We start from the raw sequence: 22,149 nt of genomic DNA, 5'->3' as shown, positions 1-22,149 counted from the left end.
GATTATAAGTATTTCAAAGGAGTATAATTTAAAACGTCACTATGAAATGAAACATTTGGAATTCATCTTAACTTGCTGGAGAGTTTAGAAAATAAAAAATTTCTAAGATGATTGGAGCACAACAAACTGTTCAGATACTCCAGGATAAGCTTTGGAAGTCAGCTTTGATATATCTCATTTGACTGTGAAATCACCAAGACCTTTTATATTAAAAAATGTTTACACGTCGTTGCATCACAGAAGCCATGTCGTGCAAATTGTGTGGAAAAATTCAAATTTTTCATGACTGTACAATGTCGCCTGGTAAAAATTTCACATGATGTTGAAACCAAATTTTCAGAAAATGTGTTTATTATTCATTGACAGTAAAAGAGTCAACTAATGTTTCAACTTCACAAACGTGTATATTTGCACATGGGATAATATCAGAATTTGAAATAAAAGAAGAAATGGTTGAGCTCTATTAGAGGCATATGATGCAAGAAAGCAAGCTTATACAGCACCAGCCAAAAAAAAAAAAAACCTTCCCATTTCACCCACCCATTTGCTCCAAATGTTTGTCTAGTTCTGCCTTGAATTTATTTAAGCTATCAACTCCCACGACAGTAGTAGTAGTGGCATGTGATGCAAGAAAGCAAGTGTATGAGCTTATGCAGCATCAGCCAAAAAAAAAAACACACCATTCCCTCCAAATGCCTGTCCAGTTCCTCCTTAAATTTATTCAAGGTATCAACTTCCACAACGACAGATGGAAGTTTGTTCCAGCAATTAACCACCCGCTGGCTAAAGACAAATTTCTGCACATCTATTCTACATCTGTCCATTCTTAATTTGAATTTATGCCTCCTTAGGTTCGTAATCTGAACAAGTGGAAGGATCCCATCACAATTCAGCGTGCTCAACCCGTTCAAGGCCTTATACACCTCAATCAGATCACCGCACAGGTGCCTAGTCTCCAGCTACTGCAATTTGCAGAACTTAAGCCTTTCTTGGTAAGAGGATCCCTTCATTCCCCTCACCAATCTTGTTGCCCTTCTCTGTACACGCTCAAGCAAATATACATCCTTCCTAAAATGAGGCCTCCAGACCTGTACGCAGTACTCAAGGTGTGGCCTGACCATTGCGTTGTACAGAGGGACAATTACCTCCTTTTCCCTGCTAGCAAAATTCCTATATATCATTGACAAAACCCCATGACCTGCCCTGGCAGCCTGTCTGCATTGCTCAGAAAACTTCATATCTGACTGCACAATTACTCCCAGGTCTTTTTCATTTTCTACCACCTTAAGTGTAGTACCACACAGTTGGTACTTTTCTCTCGGGTTACTTCTACCCATATGAAGTACTCTGCATTTGTCAAGGTTAAACTTCAGTTGCCACTTCTTAGCCCATCTGCCCAAATTATCTAGATCCTGTTGCAGTAGCACACTGCCATTACTGTCATTAACAACCCTGCCAACCTTTGTATCATCTGCAAACTTCGACACTAAGCCTGATATACCTTCATCAATATCATTGATAAATATACAGCAACAGATGGAAGTTTGTTCCAGCAATCAACTACCTGCCGGCTAAAGGAAAATTTCTGCACATCTATTCGACAACTGTTTTTCCTCAATTTCAGTTTATGTTCCCTGAGGTTTGTAATCTGAGCAAGAGGAAAAATCTCATCAGCATAGAGCTTGCTCAAACCATTCAAGCCCCTATTTCTGTTGAAAGGTCAGAAAGGGGGACCTGATCTTCTTGGTGGCTTACTTAAAAGCCCTGAAAAACGCAATATGGATTTGAATAGACTTGTGGGAATAGTCAACGAGAGAGAGTTCCTTCGATGATCGAAGCTCAAAAGGGCATGGTGTTTCTTCTATCTATGGCAAATGGGACACAAAAAAGAGCTATCACTGAATAATCCACCTGAAACATTTGATGGGGAGAGACCATGATTTTCATAAAGTTATGGATGGTGTTGTTAAGGCAGTTAACTTCATCAGATCTAGTTCCCTGAACCACAGATAATTTAAAATATTTCTTGAGGAAAGAGAAGCTGAATATGGCAATATTATGTACTATTCTTAAATCTGTTGGCTTAGTAGAGGCAAAGTTTTGCAGTGTTTTATACTGCTATTTGAGGAAATAAAGATGGTTTCACTAGAAAAAATAAAGATGTGAATATATTCAATGAATTTGTGACTTAATTTTTTTGGCAGATATTATAGCCCATCTTAATGGATGAAATGAGAAATTACACTTCGGAAATTACAAACCCAACTGATTTGCGAAATTGTAAACAAGGTGTCAACCTTTCAAATAAAATTAGAGCTATTTAGCAATTGGCAAACAATAACACTTCTCACTTCCCTACCAAGAAACTTTTAACAAATAAAAAACTGAAAGAGATCGTTTATGCATGGGTATGGCACTTCCATCATTTCTACTACTCAGGTAGAACTCTTTATTGCATACAAAAGGCACATGCCATATACAATACCCTTCACGGCTACAAGCTAGGGGTTTACAGTAAAGGCTAATACAATCAAGGATGAGAGTAGTACAAATGCATTGTTTATTCATATCGAGAATACCTTCACGAGTTGGCCTAGGTATTGACTACTTCGAATAAGAAACACTTCTCTGGTAGAGAAGACTAGGATAGAAATGCAGATGTAGGATAGACGTGCGGAAATTTGCCTTTAGCCAGCGGGTGGTTGGTTGGTGGAACAGACTTCTATCCCTTGTGGTGGAGGTTGATAGCCTAAATAAGTTTAAGGCTCAGCTGGACAGGTATTTTGAACGAACAGAGGGGTGAAGTGGAAGTGGGTTTTTTTTTTTTTTTTTTGGCTGATGCTGCATAAGCTTGCTTTCTTGCAAATGCCTCTACTAATGCTAATGCTAATACTACTGTCACATTCTCAGCTGGGCACTACCACCACCCAGATGACACTGTTTCGAAGCCAGTCAGCTTCATAGTAGAAATGATGGAAGTGCCATATCCATGCATAAACAACCTCTTTCATACTCTTAAACATTCTATCAAGGTGCCTCCGTAGCCAAGTGGGAAGGAGCAGCAGTGCATAGCACATGCTTCTTGATTAGACCGGGGTTCGAGCCCATCACCACCAAATACGGAGGATGCGGAAAGGTCAGGGAATGACCATGCATATTCCCGGAGCAATATGGCCTTAGTTGATAATGCTCCTAAAAACAAAAAAAAATAAAACAACAAACAAATAACATTCTATCAAGAAATATTTTTCAAATAAAAAACTCATGACAAATGTGAATAGTTCAAGATATGTTTGTCATGTAGAATGTATTCAACAATCTCTCACTGAAAGGTTTGTAGACAGAGTGTGATTGTTGTTGTTCGGTTTAACGACACAAGGGCTACTAAGGCCAAATTGTGTCTCTTCAGCGTTAATTGACAAAAAGCATATTGTTAGAGAAATTACATTATATGCTTCCGTACAAACCAATATGTTTTAGATATAATAAAAGTTCTTCAATATTTGCTTCATTTCCTAAAATGAGAGATAAATCAGGTGATATATTCAATTTAGAGAGAGACTGAAAATCGTTTGACTGGATGGTTGAATGTAAGGGACAATCAACCAGGAAATGACAGACTGTAAGTTGCGTCTGACAGGATGGGCACTGGGGTGGGCTTTCACCCAATAATAGAAAGAGATGAGTATGGTGAGTGTGTCCAATTCTGAGTCTTGCCAGTACCACTTCCTCTCATCTGTTTCTTTGGAAGCCAGACAGCCACAGCTTTGGATCTTCTTTTATCTGGTAAAGTTTATTGTTAGGGTCACTTTTCCAGGTCTGTGACCATTTATTGTAGCAGGCTTTGCATACGACAGACTTAAAATCAGAGAAAGGAACCTGAGGATGTTGTGAGAGAGCGGGTTGAGGATGTTTAGTGGAAAAGTCGGCACTTTCATTTCCCGGAATGCCTGAATGGCCAGGGATCCAGCAAAAACTAATTGACCGATTGGACACACTGCAAGCAAATAGCTGGGAATGAATCTGTTCCAATGTAGGGTGAGAAATGGAGGAATTCTTCCTTATGGCAGAGACAGCACTAAGAGAATCTGTGTAAATTATGGCAGATGAGATGGAAAGCTCAATTACCTTACTAAGCGCCAACTTAATGGCATATAATTCAGCTGTGAAGACGCTGCAAACAAGCGGTAGTGTGGCTGAAATTGTACATAAAGGAAAAACTGCCGCAGCACCTACCATACTCTCAGTTTTTGAACCATCGGTATAAATTTTACAGGCATGGTTGTCCGTAGCATGAGCTGAATGTAACTGTCTGATGTTGCAGGAAGGTATATTTTTCCCCCACTGGAGGAAGTATGTATCTTGAGAGACAGACACATATGTCCAAGGAGCAACAGGTGTAGTTGTGTCTTGGAAGATTTCATTTAAATCGACGTTCCAAGTCTGAACAAGCTCTTTGATCCTGAGAGAGGCGGGTCTATTTTCATTTGGCTTGCTCTCATAGAAGACATCCCAACGAGTATTATAGAGATACTCCCAACTTGGGTGCGATGGTAGACTCTGAATCTTAGGACAGAGTGTGATTAAAACATGTTGAAAATCTTTGCAAATCCTTTTGAAGCTTCCTATAACACTATTAATTCAAATTTACAGCTGGAACTAATAGAATTTCGGTGTAATGATAAGCTGCTCTAGAAGTTCAAAAAGAGAAATCTACTAAACTTCTATAAATGTCTTTCAAAAGAAGTTTTTCCTAATCTCACTCTCTCTCTCTCTCTCTCTCTCTCTCTCTCTCTCTCTCTCTCTCTCTCTCTCACACACACACACACACACACACACACACACACACACACACACACACACACACACACACACACACACACAGCAGCTTATTATTCTTGTTTGTTTGGAAGCACAGAAACCACATGATGAATGAAAATTTAAATTCAACATTAAGGATGAATACTACCAACGTCACACCACACATGAAATGTTGAGCAAATGTAATGCAAGCTCAAACGCCCCACTAGCATGAATGGAGAACTAAAATATATACTAAAGATCAGTTTGTCTACCAATTTTTCAAATTTGTTTTGCATTGAAATAATAAAAAAACATACTTCTTTTGTTAAATATAATTAAAAATATGCCTTGTTCTTAGTTAATGTATGTACATACTAATGTGATAAAAAGTTCAAATGCACAAATTAAATTTATTTACGATGTTAACACATCAGATCTTGAACTTCCAAACAAACAGCCGCACAATCGCTAAAAAAAAGATAATTAAATCAATGTGTACAATACAGAATAATGGTATAATACTAGAAACTACTAATCAATACTGGTTTGAAAATCAAGACCACAAACCTGGATAAAAAGTTTTTCACCTCAAATGTTATCCTGTATTGTGAGTAGTGAAAGAATATAGTTAGGCTTTCCCACAAATAATGGAAATATGCTGTTGTAAGCAAGTTTTAGATAATTTAGCTTCTGTCACTCCTCACAGCACTATTATCATAAGGCAGCTTCCTGCAGCCACTGTGTCAATGTTGGCCACACTTATGCAGACTGTCCTCATAAAAACAAGGCACCTAAGTGTATTAACTGTAAACATAGAAATAGCGTCTACAATTATTCTATTCGGGACCTTCACTGTCCTGAATATCTCTGGGCATTAGAACTTGCTCATGCGAAAATCACTGATGGATAATTCAAACCATATACCTTCTACTTCACAGAGCTCATCTTACCCTTTTGTTAGCTTCATTTCTTTTCTACAGATCAATGCTTATCCAAGATCTGCTGCTGATGAAATAAGAATTATGAAAACTTATGCATTTGGGTACCATTCTTTTCCAAACACATTTTTGATTATTCTAAAGTCACAGAGAATGCGATGACTTCAAATTATCAAACCATCAGACAATGAACCTAAATCAGTTATTATTATCACGAACAATCAGCTTGAAGTAACTGGGAAAATCGAGGTAATAATCAAAGTGCTGTAATATAAAGGCTATTTATATCACAGAACCAATGGAAAAATAAATTAAGAAACAAATTAGTATTTGTTTCTTAATTTATTAAACTTCAAAACAAAAGTTTGAAGTTTTTAAACTTCAAACAAAGTACAGTCAGTTCTGCTATAGCACAGTACATGTGTTCCTAAAAATCTCAGCTTTATGGTATTTTGTGCATTAAAAACAAGAGAGGGGTTATGGAAAAAATAGGGATAGGGACAGAGCACTCAAAAAAAAAAAAAAAAAAAAAATGTTCAGTCTGGTAAGTAAAACAGAGTTCAGCAACCCAATAAAATTGCTAACACAGGTTTAAACATCTTAAATTTCTAATAAATAAATCAATATTACAGTAAATATAGCACTTTATCTTGACAAGATATGAAGTTTGCTTGTTTGAAGTGGGTGTGGTGAAGGGCTGTAGCTGGTGAGTTATAGCAGAGGCAGAAGGAGGGTTATCATTCTTAGGATGAAATGTTGTTATACCCGATGTGGAAGGGTGTGATTCACTGTCCTGATTTTCTTTCTTCTGCGCTGGTTTAAAATAGCTATCTAGCTTTTGTTGCTTTTCCTGCCTCCTTTCATACAGGAGCTGCTTGTATGGTTCCAAATGGGTCTGAATGCCACCAAGCACTATACTACTACAATCACCATTACAATCATTATCTTTAATCCACTGCAGTTGCTTTTCAATTCCATTTAAAACAGCTGATAACTCTGCTGTTTTAAGTTCTTGTGGGGCTGCCTACAACAAGTTGTTGCAAGTCTTCAGTAGATAGATCCTCATTGTGAGACTCTAGAAGCTCTTCTTCATCTTTATTTTCTACTTCCTTGAAACCAACTTCTTTTGCAATAGCAACACAACCTGCTTTGATTTGTTTTAGTTGCTCTGAAGGTTCAAAGCCTTCAAAATCGCGAATTAAATGAGGGATAAGTTTCCGGCACACATGATTCAAGCAGTCTTTTGTAACATAATTCTGGGCTTCTACAATCATAATAATGGCAACTTTGATGTTAAATCTCTTCCAAAATTCTATAACAGTTTGTACATTGTCACCTTCAGTAGCAGCAATTCACATCTTGAATGTTCGCCTTAAATAGTAAATGTTCCAGAAGTGGCCAGGATATTGTGACATTTGCTTATCAGAGGGAAACTGCTTTTTGAAGGAGACCTTATAAAAATGCCATATGTATCTAATTTTTTTTATTATTAAGTTTTAGAACTTTTTGATTATACCTTGTATTTTCCCCATAATCACTGGGATACTTAAATATCATCATATAAATGGCATAGTTATTAAGCAGAAATAAGAACTGCCTTTTTTAAACATTTAGCAGATTGAGAGAAAGAAAGGGATATAAGAGTAGCACAAATGACCTAGTTTACAAAGAAAGTCCAGACAGTTACTGAAGACCCTTACCTACTCACTCAAATCAGTTTGCTGACCACAAGTTCCACCTGAATTGCCTCTTTGTATAAAATTTGGTATTAATTCCTGCTGTATTACAAAAAAAAAAAAGAAAAAAAAAGTCCTTTATGATATAAAGTAAAACACGTGTACCCCACCCCACTCCAGAATAACCTAATTATTGCATGAATACTCTTAATGCATGATTAAAAATGTCAGAACACATCTCTGTAAGCAACATTGTCTGACTGTCCTAGAAGTTGTATAATAAAATTAAATCTTATTACTTTACATTTGCACCTCGTTCTTTGGGGTACTTTTTAGAACAACTTTACTCACCTGGATATACACCTGGCGCATCAGCATTATGTCTCTGAGAAGACTTTTGGTGATTTTTTGATTGAATTTGTTCTGTAATGGTAGCTAGATTCTTAACTGAAGGATAACATCCAGGCTCATGCCTACGACCTTTAAAAAACATGTAAATAAAGTAAAATAGTAATCTGATGAATTGATTGAACATGAATTAAATTTACATTGTGTAAACACTGACTGAAATAATATTTATATGAATTCAATAATAAAATTCTAAATTAAACCAGTTTTACCTTGTAAGGTAGGGCGATAGCGTAGAAACCCATCTTTAGTACCATTTAGGTAATACTGCACACAGTGCTTAAATTTTTGAATTTTTTCTTGACCAGATGATCCAAATATTTGGGTTCCAACAGCATCCAGGTTGTCAATTGAAGGTAAGCTACGTACAAAATCCACTACTGCTTTGATAAGTGTGTCAGGAGATGCCTACAGTATTAAAGTATAAATATCAATTTTATAAATGAATTAAATTCATGAAGGTAGATTGAAAGTAACCATCTAGCAGACACACGTATTTTTCTCACCAATTAGTTTTTGGGGAGAAAAAGTAAGAAACAGCTTAAAATGGGAAGCTTTATAAAAATATATCCTTATTTCTCATACTATAGTGTATAATAAGTTCAAAAAACATTGTCCATGCTAAGTTTATTAATCTGCTAAATAGTTAATTAGATTCATAAGTTTTTTTTTGGCATATCAAATACACCAAGATGCCATCTAGATGGTTAAAATGCATTATTTTATTTACAATTAATAACTAGAGAAATGAATGTCTGTAACTAATAACTTAATACATACATGCATAAGATTAATAAGAAAATAAGGTAAAGTAATAAAATATATTTTTAAAAAATTATGACCATAGAAGTTTTAACATGAATTTTCATGTTGCACTTCTAAAAACAGAAAGGGACACAACAACTAATTATGAGGGCATTACTGGATTCTACGATGATACCTCTGACATGGAGAAATAACACTGAACTACCAATTCATAACAACGATTCCAAGAATTAAGTGGGTTAATGTGGCAAAGGAAATCATGGTGGAAATTATTAAGAAGGAATAATACAGAAATCAAGAAATGGTATTTTCAAGAGAACTCCACAAAGAGAGAAAAATCTTGTTTGATTAACCCAATAAACTATTATGACAGTGTCACCCCCAAGTAAGGTGCAAGAGAATCTCCATTCCCTTTGGTGAACTGGATTGTGCTAAGCACATAGTACAATCAGTCAGAGAAGGGAAGTCCTGGTTATATGCAGGAATTAAATTACTTGAGCATGCTTCACTGTGAATCACTATATGCAATTAATGGAGCAATTTGGAATATTATAACATATTCAATTTTAATTAAAACCAAAATATTTCTGCTTTTGTCTGAGTCTTCATTAGTGGCTAAAAAGACTGACAGAGGGGACTATTTACATATTGAATAAATATAACATCACTTTAGATTAGTAACATTATTTCACTTGATTAATATACTTCAAATTATACAATCTACAAGCTGCAGGACAAAGAATGAAAAAATAAATAAATTATTTATTTATTTATTTAGAACAGAGAACTCAGCTAGCGAGCTATTGTTTTACAAGTGTTTACTGGTTGCAGCTGTTAACCTTTGGTTGTGAGGACCATACATGCAGAGGTGTAGGGGGATGTCATTTCTGGGTTTGATGACAACTGATATGTGGAAAGAGCTCTCTTAGGGGCCAACCTGACAGATCTCTTAATCCTGGTGCTTCTTATGCAATAGCTGAGCTGGAGACAGCTTCCAACAATATCGGGACCCACCACCAATGTTGGAGGCTATCTCCAGCTAAGGATGAATGGACAAGAAAGGGAGGAAGTTCAGGATGGAATGGAAGAGCAGAGGATAAAAATAAGAAGGAAGTTGGATTGGTGGGGGAATTAGTGCAGCACTCCTGGCTATAGCAAGATATAAAAAACCTTGCTGGGATAAGACAGAATTTTTAAAGTTTTTCTGAGGTCAATAGACTAAGGTTAAGGATAAATAGCTTTCCACTCCATAGTGGATGGCTATCCACTAAGGAGTGAAAAGTACTATATCAATTTATCTGAGTTTCCCAGACTGATCTCTTTTAATGTTCTTGGATTGAATTTGTGCTGTAATACTTGCTACAATGGTAACAGACTGCACAGCCCCCAGAACCTATTTTATCATCACTGTTATGTTTGGTTGCTAATCTGATGAATTTCCAGATGGTGGCAGTGGGGAGGGCAATGTTCAATCATGATGGGGAGAAAGAAAGGAGTCTGGGACTGGTTAATAGTTTACTATTTTCCTCTTGCAGAATGACAGACTATCTACTGTTATTGAGTATTTGTTTGATATGGAAGAATTCAAGATCCTGATGGCACGTGTGTATAGCTCTAATAGCACCGAATATCTAGTGATGGCACAATTGAATGATTTCCATAATCAAAATATTCTTTCATTAAAATTCATTAAGTTCATCCGAACTTGATATTTTTAATGAACTGGTCTGAATGATGGAAAAAGCTTGGCTGGTTTATTACAAAAAAATTAAAAAAATCCCCTTGAAAAGAGTTAGGTAAGTTGTAAGTGAATAAAATTGAAAGGTACACACAAAGAACAACACATTACAATAATATAGCATTAAAATCTACATAAAAAAATAATAATAATAAATAAAAATAATTAAAATAAAATATGCACAAAAATCTAAACCTTTCTATTACAGTGTAAGTGGTTCCTTTAAATGTGTTTTCTCCAAATCTGTGAAAATAATAATTGAAGTGACAAATATATTATCTTACAAACATTTACACAATTCAGAAGTTTTATTGGGAGAGGGGTGCAGGTTTAGGAGATATGGGTTAACTTATCAAAAAAAAAAAAAAAAAAAAAAGCTAGAAATTTGATAAAAATATTACCAGCTATAACCGTCATATGCTGATGTTCAAAAATTACCAATGTGGAAGGTACAAGCCATAAACAAAATTTCTGAAGGCACCACTGATCAGCATGAAACAAATTAGCTAAGATACGCATTGCTTTACATTGCAGGAGCATTCAGTTACCAAACAGCAGCAACTCCTATATATGTCCTGACAGCTAACCATCTGATGGGTGGTAGCCAGATTTATGTATCAGTTCTTTTATTGGGAGAGGGGTGCAGGTTCAGGAGATATGGGTTAACTTATCAACATATAAAGGTTCAGAAGTGTTCAAAAGGATTAGAACACTTGCTCTAAAAGTTTCCAGGGACCAAAAGTTACTGATTTCCATGTAATATTAGTTAATGAATTGGTGAAAAATTAATTTAAGGAAAAAAAAAAAAGAATAATTTTAGAGGCAGCAGTCCTCAAAGGATCAAAGGTTATTTGGGTTGTCTAAAACACTGGATGTGGTAGGTGTAGAAATTTAATTCAAAATACGAATGGTCCCCACTGACTATTTTTTGTGTTCAATAATTTTTATAAACAGGGTAACAATTGTAAGAGAAACTATTTGCTATTGTTGCATTACGACACAGAAATACTGGTTACCAAAAATGAACAGTCAGATTGAAATTTTTTTTAAAGTAATCAATTGTTTGTATATTAAAATATTTTATTCTTATAGTGCTGAAGGGTGTAGAGTATACGGGACTAGAAAAAAAATCTATTTGTTGCCATATTATAATTTCCTAATGGGGTGCAGTGATTACCAAAAAAGGACCTGTTAAGTAGAAATTTTAAAAATGAAAATTAATTTTTTTAAAAGATATTTTACTTTTAGAGATTGGACTGGACGAGGAGATAAAAAAGAAAAAAAATATAAACTCTATTCCGTAAGGTGTTACCATTCTCTAAAATAAGGGTGCTGCAAGACCAAGCACACTGAAAAAAAAAATAAATAATAAATAAATAAAAAAAATATATACAGGGTGTCTCAAAAATATTGGTACAAACGTTTAGGGGAGGTAGGTAACATCTAAAGGAATGTGAATCGCATAGGAACCCATAACCAGAAATGTCACCGTAAGTCGGTAGACAGCACTGTTCATCAGTTTGCAAGAGGGAAAATTTCTGGTTTACTAATTCAAGCAGTAGTTACCGCACGAAGAGCATGCATCGATATACGAACTGTGAGACATGCACCTAACGTATGGATTAGCAGAGGGCAATGGACGAGCCGCTCAACGAATTTATGGAGAATGCTTCCCAGACAGACATGTACCAGACCACCGTTTGTTTGCACGTGTGCATCAAAATTTGTGCGATTATGGGTCATTTAGAGGTACCAGGAGTAGTGCGGGCAAACCACGTTCGATGCGAACTCCCGCCATGGAAGAAAGCGTGTTGAATGCCGCCCAGAATAATCCTACTACCAGCACACGTGCCATTGCCTCTGCCTTAGGAGTGTCTTGTTGCAGTGTACAGCACGTCTGGCACGACGATTCCTTACATCCCTTTCACCTCCAAAGGGTTCAGTTACTGCTCCCCCAAGATCATCTTGCACGTGTGGCTTTTGCGCAGTGGTTTCTCAAAGAAAGTGTTCAAGACTTGAATTTTCCAGCCTATGTTTTGTTCACGGATGAGGCTTATTTCACTCGGGAAGGCTTATTCAATCAGCACAATGCTCATGTGTGGGCTCACAACACCCCACACGGTGTGTGTCCCCATGCAGCACAACATCGCTTTGCAATAAATATGTGGGCAGGTATGGTCGGGGTGACTACTTAGTCGGCCCATACTTGTTACTGTCCTGCATGAACTCCGCTAAATATCGGATCTTTCTTGAACAAGTTCTACCAAGGTTCTTGACGACGTTCCAGCAAATGTGAGATACAACATTTGGTTTCAACATGACGGTGCGCCTGTCCATTATGGAAGGTGTGTTCGTGAACAGGCGTTTTGGGCGTCGATGGATTGGCCGTGGTGGACCCATTGCCTGGTCCCCACGCTCACCTGATTTATCGAGCCTTGATTTCTTTCTGTGGGGGGGCCCTCAAATCTATCGTGTATGAATTGCCTGTGGAGAGACTCGTCTGCACTACTGCTACTGTCAAAGAAACTCCAGGTGTGTTTGACCGTGTCCACCAATCCATGCTGCGTCGGTGTCGCGCACGCATCGCTTCTCATGGTGGAACCTTCGAGCATCTGTTGTAACATCACAAAATGCATCCATCTCGTACTCCATTGTTAATATTATGTCAAATAAATGTTTGCCACTAATTACTGTCTTGTGTCATTTCTGCTTCTTGTGCCTCTGCTACTACTTTCCCGTGATATTTCCAGTTATGGGTTCCTATGCGATTCACATTCCTTTAGATGTTAACTACCTTCCCTAAATGTTTGTACCAATATTTTTGAGACACCCTGTATATATAATATTTGCTGTCACATATCAAAAGCAATAACTTAGAATAAGAAATAAAACAAAAAATAAAATAAATAAAAAAGTTTTCTATATTATCCATTTCAGTCTTTTGCAACATTCTGCAATATCCTTCACTCCAGTAATTCTATGGGATGTCCCATAAATCTAGAATCAGAGGAAAAAATAACTAATTCATATATTTTCATCTTTATAGTCCCAAAATGTCTGAGTGGAAAACGAGTCCGGTTAATTCTCATAGGAAATCAGAGTCAGAGAGAGGTCATCAGAGAATTTAACAGATTGCATCCAGACCATATGCCAGTAACACAGAGTTGTGTTGGCAAATTTAGGAAAACAGGATCCACTGAGGATAAACCATGCAGTGAACCTTCGAGAAGGGCTACCAACAATGACATGGCCACTGCCATCCTTGCTCATTTATACACACTAGTCTCAAAACAACCCTCATGGTTTACTCCTTTGGGAGAACAAGGTGCTATTTGTGTAATGGTATAGTGTGGAAAGACACACATCATAGGCCCCCCCTTTTTTTTTTTCAATGAAATGTCAGTGCAGATGCCTATTTATGTATGCTCAATGAGGAAGCATTCCCCAATGTCTTAAACGAGAATGGGGATTTTCTGACAGGTTCAAGCAAGATGGTGCTTCTGCACATTACAGCAGCCATGTGAGTGTTTGCACCAAAAGTTTCCTGGTAATTGGATAGGACATTGATGGCCTGTGGAATGGCCAGCAAGAAGCCCAGATCTCACACTGCTACATTTTTATCTCTGGGATCATTCGAAGGTGCTGGTCTACACTGAGAAAATTCAGAGTGGTGAACATTTAAAGCCATGCACTATTGACGCATGCAACACCATTACTCCTGATCTCACTTTCATAGTGTGTTTGTTGACTGGGTATCTCGTCTGGATTTGTGTATCAAGAACAATGGTGAACACACTGAGCACATTCTGAATAAAAGGGCTTGTATTGCTATTTTTTAATTTTTCTCTGATTCCAGATTTATGGGACACCCTATACAATTATTATAGAATTGTTTATCTGTTATTAGTTATCAAAAGTGGCACATGCAGAGTTGAGAAAGAAAAAATAAATAATAAAATAAAAATAAAATAAATTAAAATTCCTTGAAGATTTATATACATGACTATGTTAATAAAATTTTAAAGGTGCAAAAATCAACCTCTGGCCATCTTGCAAAGTGTTTAAAAAAATTAATGACAAATATTCATAATGTGGCCAGGTTATAAGTTTTTAATATTGGGACATATTACACTGAGTGACCTTGATAAAATTCTTTATTTGAAAACATTTCCAATTACCTATTGGATCCTGATTAAACTGGTTAAAACCTAAAAACTAAGTTTAAATTTAAGAATTTCTCCAGCCTCTGACAGGGTTCAAAACCAAACCTCTAATGATTTGGTTTTGAACCAAACCATTACACTGTCACTGAGGATTCAGTGTAGGGAACTTTCTTTTAAATTTTTGATATAAATTACAAGAAACAATAAGAAAGTGGTTCAAAATATCAATTATGCATTGAATGAGAAGCACCACTGAGACCCACAATGAGACCACTGAGACACTGATGTTATGTGAATAATCAACAAAGTAATAAGCTGCCCACTTTTTTTCGGTTCAGTACTTATACCTTTCAATGTTTTAATATTTACAGGTGGTTGGTCCAGCTGAAGCAATTATAAAACATGCACTGCAAATTAATAGTCTTTTAAAATAGCTGATGTGGCTATGTTATTTTGGTTTTTAGGAGCATTAGCAACTAAGGCCATATTGCTCCGGGATATGCGGTGGTCATTCCCTGACCTTTCCGCATCCTCCGTATTTGGTGGTGATGGGCTCGAACCCCGGTCTAATCAAGAAACGTGTGCTACGCACTGCTGCTCCTTCCTACCTGGCTACGGAGGCGCCTGCTGATGTGGCATGGGCAGGGTTGGATACATTAATCACCCTTTCATTCCAGAGTCTACATGCCTGTATGTTGTTTGGTAACCACATCAGTTGTTGCTGCAACAAAATCAAGAGTGAAACAGCAGCATTTTTTTTTTTTTATCAGTATCTGATAAAAAAAAAAAAAAAAAACTGCTGTTTCACTCTAAATAAAAAAATAAATAATAAATAAATAAGAGAGGGCTCAGATCATAGGCAATTCCAGAAGCATTACTCTCACACTGTCACATGAGAAAGAGCAACAACATTCTGTAGCCCATATAATTTCTACCTTTTTAATTTATTTAGTTTTCATACTCCACTATTTGGAAACAACCTCTCATTGAAGATATAGACAGTTTGATATTAAAATTACTCTCTTTCATGTAATCACAACCTGCTTACACTCTTTCATGTGTTTTACCAGATGAAAGTTCTAAAACATGTTTTCCACCATTCCTAACATCAAGTTTCTCACCCAAATTACACTTCATTGTGACATTTTATTTATACAATCACCAACCTTATGCTCATCAAACTAACTTTTGTTGAATTTAGTGTCTTGTGGTAAAGTCAGAGTTCTGTTCAGAAACACAAGCTTAACAGTAAGTAGTTAGCCATCCATTAGTTTACTGTTTTATTTAATTTTGTGCCACATTTAGACCCACTGTCCAAACATGGCACAAAATTAGACACAAAAGAACTGGGAGAAAAAAAAAAAAAAAAAAAAAATTTATTTAAAATTTTTTTGCTTTGAAAACATTTGGAAAATGTGAAGCGGCTGCTGTTATTTTGAGCAGAATAATAATAACTCAAATCTTTTGTATTATCAAGTTCAGTTTTATGATTTACCCCATTCTGGATGTTCAAAAATGGCAAGGACAGAAGAAAACTGTATTTTATTTAACTTTTTTGAGCAATAGTTCAAAGTCCAAAAAAGTCAATTCATATGTTAATGCTAGGACAAGGAATGTCAAGATGTTCACAGCACATTTTAGACGAGGCTATATTCAAATGTTGCATTCTGTAGTTATTTCACAAATTAGTTGAGGATAAATCAGACATCAAAAGGCCAAAAAACTATATAGTCAGATGAAGTCAACTTTAAACTATCTACTCTTATTAATTAACATAACTGTATTATTGTTAAAGGGAAAACTCCCATTATGGGGAACTGGAGTCATTTTTTCAAGAGAAAGCATTGTGAAAAATTTGGAAAAACTATTTCAAAATGATAGTACTCCACCTCATTTGCAATTGCTGTATATAGATAATGCATTCAATGGTAGGGGCAGTCAGTAAATGTGAATCACTGAAATGTCACTGCAGTGATGACCTGAAACCAATGAACTTTCTCTCTTATAGGATATTATTTGGGATTAAGTTTACAACAGTAACTGACATCACTTGAACACATTAAGCTTAGTCTTTGAAGCTGTCAGTTTGCTACCTGGGAGTCCAAAATGATGTTGGAACTGATATTCAGGTGATATCTGAGTTAAGTGGATCAAATTTCGGCAAAGTCCAGTTGTTCTAGGACAACAACATCCTCTGCTTGCACCTTTGTGATGGTGGGACTGTTAGTAACCCTGGGTATAACACCCATGCAAGTCCTGAAATATGGTACCTAGTATATTGGAGGTGATCACCCAGGTGTGAACCCATGCAAGCAGGAGCTGAGGTGTTGCAGTCACACCATAGATGAATGTCACCACTCTGTGTTACCGGACAATGCCTCCATAGCCGAGTGGGCAGGAGCGGGAGTACGGTAGCACACGCTCTTTGAGTAGACCGGGGTTCAAGCCCCTGACTGCTGAATACGGTCGATCTGCCAACCCGCACTGGACAAGCGTGGCAGATTATGGTCCATTTCCCTCGGCATGAATTGTTGAGGAGGCTTCCACCCTGCAGTGGGTTGATAATGGCCGCACTTTACTTTACTTTTTTACCAGGTGATATATGACTCTCATCAACCAATGCAATACCACCAATATGTTTATTGGAAGCTTGAAGTGGTGAATCCTATGTTTAGTCTACAGAGCAAAGCTACGACAATCCCCACTCCAATTCCTACCCACCTTTTCTTACTACCGAATACATCATGAATAGTCAACCTTAACAGAAAAAACTTATGTGTGAAAAGATCTAAACCTCACAAACACTTCCTCATTCATTTCACAAATATACATGTCTCAGTTCCAATTTCCATAATGCCCATTTTCACTTACAGTCTGCCAAGCACCACTTACTTTTTCTGAGAGAATCCCAATTACATTGATTCAACCACTGCTCATCTCAGTTGCCCTAATTATTTGCTTCAAGGTGGTACCTGTCCATATGTCCACTCTGATATTCCAATCAGAGACAGTAATTTAGAATCTTCTATTTCTGAACTTCTCTGGCTTAAAATCTCTGTCCTATTCTGTCAAATTCATCTGTTGTGTCTACTGTTTTCCCAAATTTACTAATCACTTGGAACTCTACTTCCCAGTCCAACTTTCCTAACAGTGAGGTAATTTTCCTTGGCGATATTAATGTTCACAACTCCATCTGGTTTCGTTTTTCTAGTCAAACAGATTATGCTGAGATGACAAGGCTTTTGCAATTACTAATTACTTCACACTGATTGTTCATTTACCTACCATAATATCAGACAATCCTAACAACACATACAACTGTTGATCTTTTTCTGAGAAAAAAAAAAACACAACTGTTTAATACACAGTCTAAGTCAGTGGTAGTCTAGGCACATTAGATGACAACATGGTGATGATTTCATCTCCAATGGGGCCTTTCTCTCGTGGCCGTCTCAACTTCATATTGTTTGGCATCAGAAGAATGCAAACTGGGATGATCTGTGAGATTTCTATTCTTCTTTTCCTTGGTTGGATAACTGTTTTAAATCTTCTGATGTCAATGTTTGCTAAGACCATGTAAGTGAAATTATTCTTGTAAGAATGAAATCCTTAATTCCACACTCCACCTTAAAATCTCATCCTTTATTTAAACCTTGGCATTCCAATAAATGTGCTAAGCCTGTTTAAGATAAGAATGTTGCAAATGACTTGCATCCAAATCACCAGGTTCATTTTCTACCTACAGCAAAGCTCACAACAATTGTAAAGCATTATTAATCAGTCCAAACTAGATTTTGAAGAGGCTAAGGGTAGAAAACTTGCTTCTTGTCCAAATGGTAGTCGAGAATTCTAGTCTCTTGCCAAAGATATTGGCCACAACTTTTGCACAGCTATACTGACACCTCTGTTAAACCAAAATGAGTCTATTGCAACATCAGCTAAAGATAAAGCCAACCTGCTAACATCCCACTTTTCCTCTAATTCTTGTATTGATGATCTTGGTAAACCACCTCCAACAATTCTCAGTACACTCCATTCAATGCCTGCTGTGTTCCTCTGTCAAAAGGATGTCAGAAGTATTTTGAACAAATTTGATTCCAAGAATTATCTAGGTCCTGATTGTATTTCCCCACTTGTTCTGAAAGTGTAAAAAGATTACTTCTGTTCTGGGTAATCTTTTTACACTTTCATATTCCACTGTTTTCCTTCTGCTTGGAAATTTGCTCATATCTAGCCAGTTCCTAAAAAGGGTGACAAATCTATTCCATCCAATTATTGTCCCATTGCACTTACTTCTACTTTTTCCAAAATAACAGAGAAATCCATTAACTGACGATATGGATTTTGTCAGTGTTGATCCATTGTTGCCATATTGGTCCATGTTACCCATCCATGGATAAATTCTATGGAAAACTCTGGTGAAACTCAAGCAGTTGCTCTTGATATTTCAAGGGATTTTGATCATGTTTGGCATAAATGTCTTCTAAATAAGTTTCCATCTTATGGATTTCCAACTGATTTTTGCACCTGGATATCCAGTTTCCTCTCTGACTGCTCACTGTGGGTGATAGTAGATGGCTTTCTGTCTTTAACTTCTTCACTAATGCTGGTGTTTCTCAAGATTCAGTTCTTTCTGTCACTACTGTATATTAATGATATATTCTGCCACTGACTGGAAATCCTATCCATAGTTTTGCTGATGATAACTCATTGCATTCCACCTTCTAGTTTGAGAAACCTTGTCCTGCACAAACAACATTAACTTCTCGAATACACTCTACCAAATCCTTAAATGCTGATCTTCAGGTAATTCTTCAGTGGGACAATGGTAACTTAGTTAATTTCAAACTACCTAAAATTCTGTCCTGTCTTATGTCTCGCAAAAAGGATTCTTTTGCTCCTATGCTTATCTTCAACAACAACTTCACAAGATCACATTTCTCTATTAGGGATTTTTCTAGACAGCTACTCACTGTCTAGAAAAATCAAATAAAATATCTGCTCTTACGGAATATTTTTCCCACATTTGGGGTGGTGCCTTCATATCCTCTCTCTGGCTTCTATACTCCATGCAAAAGGGTGCAGTTAAGTTAATTAATGACCCATCACCTACAAAGTCTGTCCACTCTCTGTCTTACAGATGTTCAGTTTCTGCTGCATGCCTTTTCTATAGATACTTCCATAGGAACTGTTCTTTTGAATTGCCTTCTATAATTCTCCCTCTCTTCCAAACCAGCCCAAATGTGCCAAAACCAATCCGCATCCATTTACTGTCTAACTTCAAACCCAGAAATAATGTACCTCATTTATTCCTTTAACTTTTGTTTTCTGGAAAACATCCCCTCACATGTATTTCTTGAAAAGTACAATTTACAGAAATTCAAGTCTAATGTCAACAAGCACCTTCTTTCATCTTGTGAACCTTCAACCCATGCACAGTAGTAAGTATTGTAGGTTCTAATGCCTTTCGTATTTGGGTTTTCATTAAAAAAAAAAAATAAATAATAATAATAAATGCATTCCACAAAACCAACGATAAGGATCTATGCAAAGCACTTTGTATCAACTGCCCTGCATAGACTGACAAAATGCACCAATACTGAAGAAAACAGTTCAAATAACTGAATTTAGAGGTAAGCAAAAGAAAAAAATGTACTATGAATCAGGAATCAAGTGGCTTCTGGAACACTGTGTGTATATGTAAATTATTTTCTTTATTGCCTATTTGATTAAAGTTTCATTTTATGTCACATAGTAGCGAGTTGTGATGCTAACACACTACTTGTACTGCCATCTATAGCTCAGTTTTTTATGGATGCATTCTTATTTAAATGTTACTTTGTGTCAGTGTTTTGGTGTTACCATGTGAGTGCTTTGCTCTATTCTAGGGCATGTTGAACGGCAATGCATTGATTTGTTCAATGTTGATTTTGGCATGTGGTTGTATTTTATTTTATGTTTGTTTCACTCCGATGGTCATGTTGTTGTGGTTGATTTTCATCTCCATTTGCAGTGATAATTTAGGTAATTTGGGCCTGATGCTGCTAAATTTGAATTAATTGACATTTTTGAAAATTTATATTATTTGGCATTCCTTCTAAATTATATTAAGAGGGTATTCCATCTGAAACATTCTTTACTTAGATTTATTTCCTCTCTCTCCTTTGTTTGTTGCTGTGTATGTACTGGTTTACTTTCTATTTTTCACTTACTCGGCTTGCCATATAACTGGAATATTTTTCATTTATATTCACACACACACAGTAGTCTACAGCAGTGCTAATCAAAGAGTGGTCTGCAGACCGGTGTCGGTCCATGAACTGTTTGTTTGTTACCAGTACACACTTAAATCCTCAAGTGTGTACTTCTTTGGACTATAAACAGCAGAAGTGAGCAATAACCACAGCCAATAGCAATCTAGAAACTGTTCTATGAACTGATGAACAGTTAGATAGCAATATAGCTAACTGTTCATCAGTTCATGCACACTTTATATTATGCCTTTAGCAAGTTTTGCCATTCTAATTTGATCTGTTATTCACAAAAATTTATAAGTGAATATACTACATAACTACAAATATGGTAAACCAATTCCCTTCTCAGAAGAAAATGTTATTTTTTTAAGAATTTTCTGTGTGTAGTTAACATTTTGTTGATATACTTTATTGCACCCCTTAACTGAGAAGAGACTGGGGAGAAAATTTGCAAAGAACCGATAGTTTTGCAGATACACTAAACCATCAAAAATAAATAAATAAATAACAATAACAAAAGCTAAACTTTATACCCAGAGCAGGCTCAAAGGTAATGGCACCCCTAGGCTACACTGACTGATGGTGCTCCCTCCTGCCAATGTGAAGATTTTCATTTTTTAGAATGATTAATATTACCATTTTGCACCAAGGTTTAGAGGGCATTGGCACGCTCCAGACCTTGGTACCCCTAGGCCAGTGACTACTCGGCTGCCTTATTCTAAAGCCAGCCCTGTCTATACCAAAGAATTCACGATTACAAGTTTACCAAGGAAGCTTACTACTGACATGTTCAACCCACTATTGCTACCAATATTGTCCAAGAATTGTCTTTTTTCCCTCACCTAGTGTATCTTAATGAAAACTGTTACTTCCAGCTAGTTTAGCAAATAGCAATCAGTATATAAAATTCATTTATAATTTGCAGTTAAAAGCAGACAATGCATTCACTTAACAGAGCAATATTTCACAAACTAACAAAAGCCTCTGATCAGAGTTGACCACGCTTGCACTGTGGACTTGACCAAGTGGAAATTATGAGTGACACAATGTTGTATAAAAAAAGATTCCATAAAAAAAAAACATATCCATATAACTCAAAACTACAGAATTTAATGCAATTAAATTCACAATTTTACAAGTAAATCAGAATTAGGGGATTCTAATAATTAATGCTTCATTTTAATTCATGCATCAATGAAGCTTACCCTGCTTTTAGGATCTGGGCATAGAACTTCATGAAAAGGAATTAAATCATCTTCGGTTAACAGATAGTTTCCCAGAAGTGCAGCAAATACACAAAAGCGATTGGGATGCAAATTTAAGCTTTTTGCAACTTCATCCAAAATAAATTCTTTTGTTTCTAATGAACCCTGTTTCAAAAAACAAATAAATAATAAATAAATA

General features: G+C 36.3%; 1 protein-coding gene across 1 annotated transcript in view; it reads right to left on the bottom strand.

Annotated features, from left to right (window-relative positions):
* Positions 1–22,149, bottom strand: part of LOC150090084 (constitutive coactivator of PPAR-gamma-like protein 2) — a 138,636-nt gene that overhangs the window by 79,214 nt on the left and 37,273 nt on the right. The window contains exons 2-4 of the mRNA XM_090390169.1: positions 21,951–22,115; positions 8,038–8,233; positions 7,769–7,897 (exon numbers count right to left, since the gene is read on the bottom strand). Coding sequence (XP_090246295.1) covers positions 7,769–7,897; positions 8,038–8,233; positions 21,951–22,115 — 490 coding nt within the window. The remainder of the gene's footprint in view (positions 1–7,768; positions 7,898–8,037; positions 8,234–21,950; positions 22,116–22,149) is intronic.

Source organism: Mastigoproctus giganteus, chromosome 2 (genome assembly GCF_048544385.1).
Source record: "Mastigoproctus giganteus isolate SK-2022 chromosome 2, ASM4854438v1, whole genome shotgun sequence".
Lineage (NCBI taxonomy): Eukaryota > Metazoa > Arthropoda > Arachnida > Uropygi > Thelyphonidae > Mastigoproctus > Mastigoproctus giganteus.
The sequence above is the reverse complement of the archived record's forward strand: the minus strand, read 5'-3'. Positions and strand labels throughout refer to the sequence as shown.